Source organism: Mugil cephalus, chromosome 13, assembly GCF_022458985.1.
Source record: "Mugil cephalus isolate CIBA_MC_2020 chromosome 13, CIBA_Mcephalus_1.1, whole genome shotgun sequence".
NCBI classification, from domain to species: Eukaryota; Metazoa; Chordata; class Actinopteri; order Mugiliformes; family Mugilidae; genus Mugil; species Mugil cephalus.
In genome coordinates this window covers 24,665,353-24,680,114 of record NC_061782.1, presented here as the reverse complement: position 1 = coordinate 24,680,114, position 14,762 = coordinate 24,665,353, and the positions used below count along the sequence as shown (strand labels likewise).

Genomic DNA, 14,762 nt, shown 5'->3' with positions numbered 1-14,762 from the left:
ACTATTAGGGTGTTACATTCTGTTTTTCTGCACATTGGGGAAACTGTGTAACGCTATGAAATAGCCAAAAACATTCATGAATAGCACTTCCAATAATGATCACACAAGCTCCGACACGGCATTTCAGCTGCAACCAATTAGATATACGTGACCAGTAAACATCGCGGCTGTCACAACAGAGTCTTGTGATGATTAAAAAGACTTTGCAAAGGTTGCGCACGCTGAAGGAGTCAGGTTGTCCCTCGTGTCCACTCAGCTGCCACTGGTTTCATTCTCTGCCCCGGAGATACGAGCGAATGCACTAAGGACAAATAATAAAAGCTTGACATCGCGTCACAAAATTACACCAGAATAAGAAAAACTTAATCCCTACAGGTAAATTATAGCAAGCTTACTTCATAAGGGCTTTGAGTTATCGTACCTAACTATTTGACAGATAAGAAAAGAACGTTTCCTCAAATAAAAATCCAACTAGCACTCAGTGAACTCCAGCCTTTTCACACTTTAAACCAAAAACAGGAAAACACGAAGCATCTGTGAGGGAAACATCACAAGAGTCACCGCTCTGACTTCTGTTCTCGCCACAAAATGATGTAAAAGCAGAGATAACATTCTTTGTTCTGCTTTGATTCATTGGCACATGTTGACGCTGCCGTGAAACCTATGAGAATAGCAACCTAAGCCCGGGGCCATGCGGGCTGCCAGCTATTTTCATCATCCTGCACTCACGCAAACATTGCTTAAGTCAGCCCTAAAAGGATATCTGCAGACAACCTGCAGCCTGCACGGACTGTTTCGACCCATAACTAAGATTTTGTTTTGTTATTGTGGCTCTCTAAGAGGATGCTATGGTGAAATTCAAGTATTAGACAGAGGCAGAAATAAATAGCGTGTGAGGCAGGTAGAAAATACATACCCGGCATTCTGAAACCCGGGTGTTAGAAGTCAAGCTGTCACTCTAAACCTCAACGAGTCACACGTTCATGCACACATCAGGCAAGAGGTCACACATTCACACACCACGGGTTGACTCACGGTGAATGTGGAGCCATGGTATGAACCGTGGTGAGATGACAGAGAGCTAAATCCTTCAGCAGCAGTACAGTTGCTGTTATTTTTTTAATTTTAGTAAAAAAATAATCTATATATAACTATATAATGCATAAGTCAGCATTTTTGCTGTCCAATTCTTGGAAGTGTGACCACTCTCAGGGTCTGTCTGAAACCACTTCAAAATGTTCTTGACTCCATTCTATTCAGTACTTCCAATAAATAAATGCTATATGCTTTTTCAATTACCCTGCTTTCCTGTGAGATAAAATATGTTTCATATAATTTAAAAAACTTGAAAAAAGTAAAACGTGCACAGAACACCAAGTATTACATCACCAACATAAATTCCAGTAGGCTACAAGGAACAGAAATATGGTTTCTCTATCAACTCCTTCATTAAATTCCAGTAGCTGATAGAAGAAACCAAAAATAGTCTACACTACATGTGTAGATGCTCAGATATAGACCCTTACTGCTTGGACCTATTGTTGTCTCGATAAAAAAAAAAGAAAAAAAAAGTCTGGCTCCGATAGGAAGATGTTCATCTCTGATGATGCTTGCGTGCTGACGCCAGGGCCTCCTGCTCCAGTCCAGCGGTCAGGACGTCACGAAGCGGAGCATGCATTTGAGGCTGGAGACATTTTGGGTGTGTGCCGGGAAATTACCCAGTATCATATGTTCTCCTTCTCTGAGCGGCCATTATAAAGGTGGAACATTAGCTGAGGATGACTGGTGGCTGTCTGAGCAAAACACCCTTAATGCAGAAACCAGTTGACTTTTTACAAAAACCAAAATATAACTACACATTATTTGGTACAAGTGACAATTTGTATTTTAAAGTGGAAATTTCTGTGTTGCTTTGTCTGAGGTTGCCACAGTAATGTTTCCACAGATTTGTCTGCATAAAGACACACTTTCAATTGGTGTTTTGTGAATTACCATTTTGTGGTTCTAATTATAAGGTGCAGCTGACTGAGGTTTATTAGCTGGCTTCAGTAACCATCAATCAATCAGTTACCAGGCCACACAATGTGCAATGTGTTTTTTTTCCCTTGAAGCAGGGCTCCTGGCAGAAGTAAGCCAGCCTTTTCTTCCACACCCTCATCACTCATTCATTTTATTTTTACCAGACACCCTAAAGCTTTTTCAATCACTTTATTTTCTTTCACTTTTTCTCTGGGTGTGATTAACGTGTAGGTCAACGACAATGACTGGAGGCTGAGGGGGATACATGTGCACGTGGGCTCGCATGCTACACAGATGCAAGGTTACAAACTAATCAGCCTGAAACGTACGCAAGACAATAAAGAGACAGCAGTGCTGCTGCTTTCACTCAGATTGTGTTGCTTTCACTGTTGGCACACTGTGAACAGAGTTTTCCCCTGCAGCGCTGCATGCAAATGTAAGCAATATCTGAGAATCTATCATTACTCTTATATGAAAATTTGCTTTATATCTTTATATGTATTCATTTATGTGATGAATGTAATCAGATGTCTAAATGAGTCAATGCATTTGAAAAGAGTTTGACTATTTCCAGTGATTGTCCAGTGGGTCATTTTTAAACCAACGGGGGAAAAATACCTCTGCCCGCGACTGGATAGGCCTCCAACCAATCAGAGCCATTTTGTTGTAAACTAATTAGATGATGTGCATGACTACGTCCATTTTAGTCTTCATTCCTTGACCACATTCGTGACTGCAGGTTGTCTGCCGATATTCCTCGAGCTACTCAAGCAATGTTTGTGTGAGTGTAGGATATCCCTGGCTTAGGTTGCTTTTCTCATAGGTTTCATCATCAGCATTAAAATGTGCTAATGAATTAAAGCAGAACAACATCAGTTCTAGGATGAATCTAGCTGCATCTAAGAAGTCGTCTTCTGAAACCAATTGAAAAAGCACTATCCAAAAAAATACTATCCAATCTATGAACAACATGAGCACCACCAACATGGAAGCTTAAAGGATACTCACCAGAGAGTGAATTATGCTGCTGTACAGAAGAGTTGAAAGTTGGTAGCAAAAAGTGGTGCTACAACTTTTCCTCTTTCCACCCAGGGTGTTCCACACAAACACACGCAGGCAAATGGACAGAAAACAAGGCATGGCTCCTAACGTACACATGACTGTTGTGATAACAAGCTGTATGGTGCTTATAGGAAACAGATCCTATAACCAGAGCAGGTGTAAGGCTGTGTGTGTGCAAGTGTGTGTGTGTGTGTGTGTGTGTGTGTGTGTGTGTGTGTGTGTGTGTGTGTGTGTGTGTGTGTGTATGTGGGTCAGCGTTTCATAACCGCTCTCCATGGATCATTTGCTCTTCTGCTCGGTATCTAAAAATGTCCTAATCAGTTTCTTGTTCTTTGGATCACTCTCACCGAGGACAGATTCACAGATTTGGTTGAAGCCTGAACATTTGACCGAACCTTCACCCCCTCTTAAAGGAACAGTACTCTTTCTTTCTTCCTTTCTTTCTTTTGCAGATCGGTATCTCTTACGTGTCAGTGAGACATCTAGAATGTGTTATAACCGAGGTGAAAGCAGCGAGGACTTGTTGGCCTTGCTCCGTCAAACATAAGCCTTCAAACTGCTCGTAATCAGATTGGTGTCTTGGTGGTTTGTAGCAACTGCTCACAGCAAACATTTGAGCTCAATTTGCTACAGTCAAACAATGTGTGGGAAACTCAGAAAGGTAGGTCTTGGTCCAAATTAGTTTGGCATGCTGACAAAACTACATTTTCCAACGAGTTTTATATTTCAAATTTTTCCTCATAAGGAAAAAAGGTAAAGGTAAAAGGTTAGGTAAAGGACTCCTAAAAGTAACATTGGAACAAATAGATATGTCGCTATAATGGTATATTTCTGGATCTAAGAAAATAAATGCACCGTCCAAAAATGTTGGTCTGCTCCTTTACATCATTTCCCATTAACATTTTGCAGATATTCAGGTTATTTTTATGGCAAAAAATTTACTTAGTTACTTCTTACTATAAAAGGCAGCTTAGCGTCAAAAAACACTCTACAGTCTACCCACACCCACAATAGACACACACACACACACCTTTCCTTGCTTATAGTGGGTCTTCCTGTAGTTGTGGCGCCTGGTCGAACACAAACACAGAGCAACAATACAGTACTGGCTAATCTGTGATCCTGAGGAACATAGAGTTCTGGAAACACAGCCAAACACACACACACACACACACACACACACACACACACACACACACACGGACGAACAAACAGCTATCCCAGACAGGGGCCCCGACTTGGGCTCAATCAGGGGAAGAACGATGCAGGAGATTGCTGATGATTCTGATAGTTCATGAAAGAGAGGTACACACACACACACACACACACACACACAGATTCTGGCACAAACAAACAAACCCGCCCACGCCACGCTGATGGTCGGGATAGACTGGCTGATTGAGAGAGGCACAGAGGGGACGAGAGAGAGAGGGAGAGAGCGAGAGGGACCACAGGTGGTGTGAAGGGGGTCAGCTGACCAGACTGGATCCCTCCATCAGAATACCAGATGAGCTGCACGATTGAGATTGAAACACTTTAATTGTTGAATTTCCCAGAAATTCCAACATAACCAAGATTATGTTTCCTTGGGGACAGAACTATGGTACCCCACTTAAATAAATCTATTTTAGAATTTTAAAAACTGGCCTAATAACTTGTGCACAAGTAATTATGTTGGGAGGGACCCTCAACTGTGGGCTGGCTAATGATCAATGGGACAGTTTCAGTAGATTTATGTTAAGAGGACTCAGTTAGATCCTATTAAGATATTGTGGATATGACGTGGAATATTTGCATCCCAGCCTGCACTATACCTATATACAGTATATATTTTATGTTAAATCGTCTACTTGTTTCTGTTTGTCTTTTTTTTTTTTTTTTTAATTTTGTTAATGCAAAAAATTTAAGTTCAATAAACCTGACATTTTTAATCCGCAGTATTCAAAGGAATCCTTGGTTATATTAGGTGTTTTGTTCCTGTATAGCTGTAATATCCAGTTTGTAGGTACATTGAAGCACTCAGTGTCGGTTTAACATTGACTGCATGCTTCTTTTTTGTGGAGTGCTTAATAGATGTGACGCTAAAGGTAAAAACAGGGGAGAAGGAGATAGCATCTTTCATTAGTTCGCATGTCCTGAAATGCAAACTGAAAACTGGAATGACTACGGGCAGTCTTCAGAACGGGATTACAGAGATTTAAAAGAGAAAGGAATGCCGGTCTTGTACCAGTTTTATTAGTTTAACAGTTTTTGCTTTTGCATTGTAAAACAAGGCATTGGATTTCAAACTTCAATGATACATATAAAATATTGTAACTGTGATTAAATTAATACAAATGAGTGGAGCACCCTTAGTTATTTTCTCCGACAGATAATCTGCCGTCTCTTGGGACATTTTTCAAGTGTTTCTCTGGAAGCAAAATGCAGAGACCGAGGCCTGATACTATCTTCTGTTCTGGTCACAGGGTCTGGCTTTCAGCTCCTCTCTGCTCTGCTCTGATTTCACTTGCTGTTAAAGGCAACAAATTCACTTTGAGGAGTGAAATTGTCTAAAATGGAGGAAAAAAGCTCTTAAAACACACACACACACACACACACACACACACACTCACACACACACACACACAGGACAAACAGAAAGGGAAACTGTAATCTCTTTAGACTTCCTTTCAACACAAACAGACCTTAGATGACCTAGAATGAAAATGGCAAGAACGGCCATACTAATGAGACACTCAAGTATTCCTGGAGACTGCTGGTGGATTTATTCTCCTTAACTCACACATCATTTATGTACGTAAATAAAAATCTGTAAATGTATTCTGCTGTGATTAAGGTTAAGTTAGCTCATGGCACAATAACTGCTCTTTTGGCTACAGGGAAATATGTCGGTTTGAGCTGAAATGACCACTTAATAGTTATAATACCAGACAGTGTTGATTGGTAAATAACCACAGGTCCACGCAAAGACCAAAAGCCAAACAAAACAAACTTCTAGTTTGCAGACAGCGGTGTTATTTTGTAAACTGATGTTTTCAAGACCCATCTATCCACCCCAAGAACCTCACTATACCAGTATCTACCAGAAAACCTCAGAGGGAACATTTATGGTTAGGAAGAAGTTGTTGTACACAAATGACTAGACTAAACTCCATAGAGATAACCTTCTATAGTCACCCTGACATGGAAAAGAGGGGAAGTCTGAAGGGAGATGGAGCTCAGCCAGGTGACACACAGAGGTTCATGGAGGCTAGCCAATTTGGTAGCGGAGGAAGAGGAAGACGGGGAGCTGACGGATGGGAAAAGGAAATGGCATGGAGACAGAGTTCTAGAGGAGGAGGAGAACGTATAGGTCTCGTCAAACAATCTCATGTCTGGAGGGCAGGGGAGTCAACAACAAAGCGAGCGGGGCAAACCGCACAGCTAGGCATCCGCAATAAATATTAGAGATACATGAAAAAAATAAGGTAAAAAACTAATATGTAAATCATTTAAAAATAAATAAATAAATAAAACAAAGATGGAAAGCATGAGGCTGAAGAGCGGAGGGCGGTGTGGGCGGGTGAGAATGAATGAGACAAAAATAACAATGGAAAGATGCAGAGAGGTTTCCCAGACCACCTCATCTCCACCCCTGCTGTTTCCCCTCACAGCGCGGAGGCCTCAGGGCCCAGTAGGATGCTGGCCCTTACGTACAAAGGAGAAGGGCCCTCATGTTTGACACCCGTTTGTTTAACAGTGATTTGACTCTCACACTCAAGTGTTTTTTTTTGTTCTCTTTCATGTCTGAAGCCCTATTTGCAACGGATAAGTTTTACCTGGGGACATTTCACAGGTTTAAAAAAAGCTTTAGTTACTTTGCAAATTGTAATTAATAATAACATAAAAGAGAAAAACTGAAGCTGACAAAAAAAAAAAAAATGAAAAATGATGTGATGAGACTATTGATCCTGGGAAGAAATAATGAACGACCTGTCAGTATTTAAATCAGACCCACCTTTACAGAAGAACATGTTAATGCTTGATTTAATGATTTCATCCATCAAATTGGTGAATGGGTTAGCGACATCTCGGTTTGCATCCTAACGTCTTGTAGACTTTGATTTTACGGCACATTCTTCTTAACAAGTGACAAGAGACAAAAAAAAGACACAACTCAAACAAAAGTCTCAAAAACCTAAAAACTCACTCCTAAATCACAGAGAGATTTGTGTGTTAGGAGAAACAGGGTAGGTAATGTGGCGCGTAATTTTTACTTTACAAATTACGGACACAGACGATTCGTACAGGATTGAGATCACAGACAACCTCCGCTACTATTACAAATTACAGTGGGTCTCCAGGTAAAACTAGCCCGTGTGAGGGCTAGTTTTACCTGGAGGCCTGTAAACACAGCCCTCTACGTCACCATTATGAGAGCAGGTGTGATATATTGTGAAGGCTTTACATAACTGATTTGTAGTGTAGTATTTGCGTAATCACTGAGCAGACATTGGCACTAAAACAGACCACAGAACGGAACTTCTTTTTTAATTTAAGCACAGGTCTTATATAAGCCATACCCTATGTGAATTACTTGTACATACATGTAGTCTTCCAGTACTTTTATTTGTTTTACCAATAGTTTTTGTCAGAGTTGACAAAAAAGTTGACTTTAATAGGCCTTTGAGCTCTGATGTATCTGTCGGCCTCTAAAAGTGTAAAGTCCAGAACTGTTTACAAGCAGCAGCTCTGGCCCGGTTAAAGTTGCTCTCATGGCCTCCTAACAGCCACGGGCGTTCATTCACTGTCACAACCAGCCAACTACAAGAGTGACACAGCCGGGACACTTTCTGTATCACATCCTTACATAATAACTGAAAGCTTTTATTTCTCTGCCCTTTAAACTCTTTTGCTCTGTCTATTGTTTCCGGGCTTTTCTGCCTTCACGTGTTTACACAGAGCAAAAACCCAGAACAAGAGACTTAAACCTCAAAACACAAACAACAGAGTCTCAAAATACAGATTCTAAACCACAGAGACTCTAAACTGCCAATCACAGTGAAGTGACTTTAGCTGCTGATATAAAGCGGACATTCGTTATCAGATTGAAGCAATAAATAAATAAATAAATAAAAGGGCAAAAATGAGCCCAATACATTTATGTAAGAGGAGTTAATGTTCTTGAGGTTGTACTATGGCAAAGTTCAGTTCACTTATCAAACCGAAAGAACAATGTTAGTGTTGTTCAGTGTCCAGTTTCATTCTTTGTCATAATCCTGCCATTTTTGGAAATTTGTAAATTCATGCCATCTTCTCAGTTAAGATTACAATCAAAGAAGAGATGAGACCTAACTCAACGGTTCATCTACTTTCTTCAAGTCTTTATACTGTGTTGCACTCATTTTGTATTGCTGGATGTGTTTGTCTTGCCTACATTAACAACAACGCAACTCCACCACCAACACTTTGTTTTCAGTTTTGAGTGCGCAGCAGCTGACCTAACATCAAGGTGTTGAAATGCAGAAATCTCCTCACCACAGACCAAAGTGACTTCAATTCCAACAATTCCTCCTGATTCCTCGCAAATTTCACCATTGCAGTAGTGCCTCACAACAACAGTAGATGAGTTTAGTGTGTATATATTGTTTCAATAAAGTTGCAAAGCAAGAACTTCATCGTATGGTCTAAACTTTTTTATTTTTTTACTGTGTATTTGACATTTAACACACATTTCTGTAATTTAAATAGTTGCAAACATTTTTTCCACTTGTCTTTGTATAATGGCATTAGAAAGTGATGTGAGGGCACCTGAATATGTCACTGCATGATCTGAGACAATGAAAGAAAATTTCCTGATAATCCTAAATAATCAATAACAAAATCAGTGGGAAAATGACACGGATTTATCATTAAAAACCATTTGCCAACTTTGATTTGATTTGGACTGGCACAGAAAAACTTGAATAAAGTATGCCAAAAACGTATTTAAGGAACTGTAAACTAAAAATAAAGATACTAGAAATGCTTTGTGACCACGTACAGTACAGCTGATACATCAGTATATTTGCAATGAACAAAACTGAGAAGTAGAACTTCACACGTACTGAATATGATGCACTCAATCTCTTCTCCTCTCTGAAAACAATAAGTAACTTGTATATTCGGGGTACAGCAGGGGTTCTACTTCAGCCTCTCTCCGTGCATTCCTCTGTGTTGCAGAGGGCAGGTTGATCGGCTGCTGGAAGTGGTGTGATGTTTGGGTAGTGCTCGGGGGCCGGGTTGGCTGAGGTTAGCTCACAAAAGAGGCATGACGGCAATGTGCCAACCAGGCCTCGGATCAGTGCGAGGATGGGAACCGCTCCACAGCAGCCTGACGCAGGGACCGAGCTGCTCCTTCTGCACTTGGCTCATCAGTATTTCAAATCTGAAATGCTTTATGTGCATCTGCACAGCCTACAGTATCTTTGCTCTTGTTTAACTACTTTCTGTCCTCCCCTTCAGGGCTCTCTGTCTTGTTTTTGGCAACTTGGGCTCCTCTCACTTTCCCTCCCCTCACCTCCCATGAGTTAGCACAACAGAGCGGGACACAAAGATGTAACAGGAGCCACAACCCACCACAAAAAAAACAAACAAACAAACAAAACGAACACTACAACTCAATTAGAACATGTACAACAACTGTTGACAAGAGTGTCTCACATAGTTTTAACACAAGTTTCAGTTTTTGGATCAAAAGAGATGCAAGAAGTGCTGTTTAGGACCCCAGATGATAAGATTGTAGCTAGAAACATATCGGCGCCTGAACCTTGAGTTAAAATTCTTCTGAGGAGCAGTCCAAAGCTCTTAAGCCTGGGTTAAAAATATAGAAATTCATAAATAAATACCTAAATAAATAATCAAGGTTTCATTTTAATTTTTCATTTTTTAAATACACGCCATTTCCTGCATCGTTTCATTAGAAATCTCGCTGAGGCTGCTTTCATGCTCAACATCTCACAAGATCAGCTCACAAGTGAGCGAGATCGCTTTAAAATGATCATATCTTGACCCAAACTAACCCAAATCTACTCTATATGCACGGAACCGAAACAACCTGAGGAATAAACACAGAGGCTCGGCCATTCGAATGAAACAGTCAAACGCCAAACTATCAGATATTTGACTTTTTATATTGTACAGGCCCCACTTCCTCCTCCACACTCATGAAATGTATATCTGCCTGGCAGCTGCACTGGACTCTGACCTTTGAACATTGTTTCCAGTGGACTCACATGGTGACAGGCGTGAGAGGGGTTTCTCGCAAGCCTGCAACTTATTTGTGGTGTCAGTCGAGCTGCATGTAAAAATAAAGCTATTTAATGCAGGGGAGGGGGAAGTAATTGGTTAGCAAGTCATAAAGCTGTGACAACAACACAAACTATGGTTTGTTTAATAGAGTTAGACCGATCCAAAAGTCAGCCAGCAGTCATGGATGCAAACAGATTAACAGTCAGATTAGTTTTAATGTCTGTAGCCAAGCAAAACCTGAGATCCTAGGTGACTCCAGGTGACAAAATGTCTGCTGAAATCTGTCACTGCAGTCAGCCTCCAGCAAAAGAAACCTGTCCGATCACTTTTTCTGAATGCTGCTCTCATCTCAGCAAATAAGAGTCCAGCAAAAATATTATCTCTATCTAATTATTTGAATAGACAGAAAATGTTGAAACACAACAAACCCGTTTGGGCGTTCTCAGTTGAGAAACAAAGTTTCAAAACGTCAGCAGAAAGCTGGGGAGGACATTCTGAGCTTAGCAGACACTAGTCTGCATCTGAGGGGGAGTGGTTTTTGGACCGAAAACTAAAGTCAACTGGTCGTAGTTCAGCAAAGATCCCAGTTACTGTTAAAAAGATTAAAAAATTTAAGGTTGACTTTTTTTGTCTTTAATCACCTTGAACACGTCCAGTCTCAACTCTCAGGGTTTGTTTCGTCTTTTTTTAAGGCCCATATTGCGTAATATCAGAAAGTCTATTATTTACTTACCTACATTTTTAATTCTTAAGGCAATTTTACTATTTTATATATACATTTACTACACATTTTAAAATATGTTTGAAATATGGGCATTCAAAAATATACATATATCACACATTCTATAATACACGGATTAACTAATTAACTAATTAAAAATATTTCTGTGACGATGCTGAAACAAAAATCTAAAAAAAAAAAAAACATATTTCAGCATTTCCTTTAACTTCAATAATAATAATAATATTTTTTTTGCGATAACACCAATAACTTGAAGACGTCATCTGTGGCTTTAGCTTCTTGGGATAATGAGACAATACAAATACACACTTTTGTTCATAAGGTGCTTAAAACAGCACGTTCACGCTTTATAAAATATAAGCAGCAACTGGTTTCACGCATTAAGTGTTGTAAGACCAGTCTCACAAGATCATATGCTATTTGTGAAACCAGAGGTAAAATACTGGGGAAATTACAAACCAAAAACTGAAAACTTTCTTAATGAACTGAAAATGATCAGGAACTCAGTAGCCATACCCAGCCCTGGCAAATAACTACCAACTTAACTTCAAAAAAGAGCTGACGTGATTAATAGTTAGCTCATCATCATTAAATGTATTTGTTGCGGATGAATATTTTTAATGTGTTATTACCTTTAAACACCTGACCTCAAGCTGTTACTACAGATCGCTTCCAAACTAAATTTCCTTGTAACTTGTGTAAACTGAACTTTTTGTATTTACTTGGAAAAAAATCTGTATCTGTTCAAATGAACATTCAGTAAAAAAAGGCAGTACTTAAACTGTATTTAGTTGCAGCCTTTTTCCATTTGGGGTATAGAGTATAAAGGTTATAATGAAGTAAAGGTGTCCTTAAATTAACGAAAAAGAAACTCAGCGGTGGAAATAACTCGTCCGGTTTTTGCATGTCAGAGCATATTTTTAGTACAAATCTATAAACAATGATTTCTTTCAATTTGCGTGTGTGCTCTGTGGACTTCCGCTGCTGTGTATATCATTACTGTCATTGTGTATTACCATTGACATATCTGACTTTACATTCTGTCTATATCAAAATAAAACCAAAGGTGTTTTTTTTAACATCACAACATTAAGTATAAAAAACATTCCAGGGATCTCACCCTCTCATATAAACATGACTTATATTAGCACAACCAGTCTGAATCTCAAATGAACCCAATGTGTGCTTGCCAGGCAGCTGTCATGAATCATACAACTTATCAGAGCAATTATGACTTCCAGGCCGCGGTAGCGACAATGTGCTACTGTGTGACACAAAGGCAAACATGCACTGGAGGAGGAAAATGCACAACCAGTCGACGAGGAAAACTAGTGCACTCTCACACACTTGCACTCAGACACTTCCCATGCACGTCCCGACAGAAAAGTCTCACAGAGGTCTCCCTTCCATAAAATGGCCGACAGGTCTCCGCAGGAAATGCCCCTGGACTCATCTCGCTTTCTGTCTCCTAAGGTCATTTTCTCTCCCTTTCCCAGCCGTATAGACTTGCTTTCAGCCCCAACAGACTCTCCAGTGTCTCCAGCGTCTCTCCGTCTTAATACCTGCTCTGTTCACACTCAGGCCTGATCCGAAAGACGAGAGCGGCAGAGAGTCACAGAGGTAGATGGACAGGCAGAAGGGCGTCAGGACAAAGCCGCCGAGAGCAGCTCTCAGCTCTCTCCTTTAGCAGAACATGTCTCCGAGTCTCTTCATACAGCATTCACTGACATGTGTTTGCAGCATCTCAAGCGAAAACATCGTCCCGTGACCTCACTGGAACGAGCCCATTAACTAAATGCAGGGTGTTTTCGCATCTCTTTGACGGGTCTGATTAAGGAGCTGTTATGGAGACACAAACTGGGACACAAACTGGGACAAGCTGAAACCACCGCAGCATTACTACACAAGAGTAGGCCTCACCAGCGCTGGAGAACAATCATCAACTAAAATAACAAAGGGGAAGACACAAACGTGGTGAAAGCACAGAAAAGTTTAAAAGGGGGAACATCACATCATCATTTTACATCAAGTGTAAATCAGGTGAGAGTCATTGTGCAACACTTGGGCATGAGATGGGTGGTTTCATATATCCATGTCCCCACATGAATGCTCTTAAGTTCAACAACATTGTCTGCTGTGTCAGCTGCCTCAGCAGAGAAACAAAAAAAAGAAAAGGGAAAAAAAAACATAGCGAAATTGACAATGCCAAATATGTAGTTTGGGATCTGGCAAAAGTCCAAGTAGTGATTAATCAGCTGTAATCTTCCTGAAGGAAGGCACTCATGGATACCTCCACTTCTAGAGGATTCCTGAGCCATGTGGTCTGATATCTGCTGTAATGACCGATTAGTGACTAACCTACAGACTCATGGTTTCAACGAAAAGGAGGTGAGAGGTCGACGGCTTACAAGAGAGACACGCATACATTTCCCTGTGTGTTTATTTTTTCATCAATCATCAATTTTTCATATCATATCTTGATATTTAATTAGTAGTAATTAAATGGCCACTTTGTGTGCAAACTGACCAAGTTTTTTGTTGACTAATCAGCAGTTTCCACAAAGTTATGTTTTTTTTTTCAAGTCCAGGTATTTAAACACAGAACTTCAGCCGATGTGATTAGTTTACATGACTTTTTAGTATTTAAATAAACCATTCAGCAGGGGTTAGGGTTAGCACCTGGGTTTTAATATAAAGAGCAAGAAATTGGGTTCAAGGACTTTGGGGGCTTGCAAACGATTCCAAAATTGTACAGTTTTGGAATGAACCCAAGAAATCAGTTTTATAACAACAACAAGAAGAATAAAATAAATACTCCTCAGCGCCACAGGCCAAATCAAATCAGCCCCACTTACCCCCCGTGGGTCCAACCGGGCCCACGGTGCCGTGATTGCGTTAAAGATGCGTTCATAATGTCATGGCTTCCATTGACTGTTAGGGATTTTATAGCAGCCAGCAAAGAAAGACCAGCCAGTCTGTTACATGCAAGAGCTGCAGCAACAGGTCTGCCCCTCAGCAGCCAACTGTCAGCCACTTTCCCTCTGAATAAACACGGGCTCTGTCATCACAAGCCCGCGGATCAACGAGCCCACCAAACCCGTGGGAAATTAAAAGAGGAGAAAATCTAAAGCCTTACCTCTTCTTCTCCTTATCGGCCGTCATGTTTTCACTTATGTAATGCTGTAAACTCCCCCGGCAGACTAAGTTAAGTCCAACTTTAGAGTGGAAAAACAGAAAGCGCAGGTTTTACGCAGATGTGCGCAGGTTAGAAGCGGAGCCACCGAGAGCTCATCAAAGCTGGGGACCTTCACTGTTTAGTCCGGGCTGGAGGAGGAGGAGGAGGAGGAGGAGGCGAGGGGGGTATCGGGGCCGTACAGTCTCAGAACACTGCCGAGGATCGTACAGCCTCTCACCCGCAGACAGAAACTCCACTCAGGCTGAACCCTGATCTGCTTCTTCTGCTTCTGCTTCTGCTGCTACCGACAAGCCGCCCGCAGGTCCGCTTGTCAAAACTTTTCCTCGCTTGCTGATATGAAAACTCACAAAGCTGCTCGGTCTCTGACCTGCAGCTCAGTCAGCTGGCACCGTGACAACCGAGAGAGCTGATTGGTTGAATCCGCCACCGAGAGCCGCCTCCCGTCCCCCTCCTCCTCCTCCTCCTCCTCCTCAG

At 40.9% G+C, this 14,762-nt stretch overlaps 1 protein-coding gene across 1 annotated transcript in view; it reads right to left on the bottom strand.

Moving 5' to 3' along the window:
- epas1b (endothelial PAS domain protein 1b) overlaps nucleotides 1-14,673 on the bottom strand; it is a 50,553-nt gene extending 35,880 nt beyond the window's left edge. The window contains exon 1 of the mRNA XM_047603117.1: nucleotides 14,229-14,673. Within this exon, the coding sequence (XP_047459073.1) occupies nucleotides 14,229-14,254 (26 nt within the window). The 5' untranslated portion in view covers nucleotides 14,255-14,673. The remainder of the gene's footprint in view (nucleotides 1-14,228) is intronic.
- Between the last annotated feature and the right edge of the window lie 89 nt (nucleotides 14,674-14,762).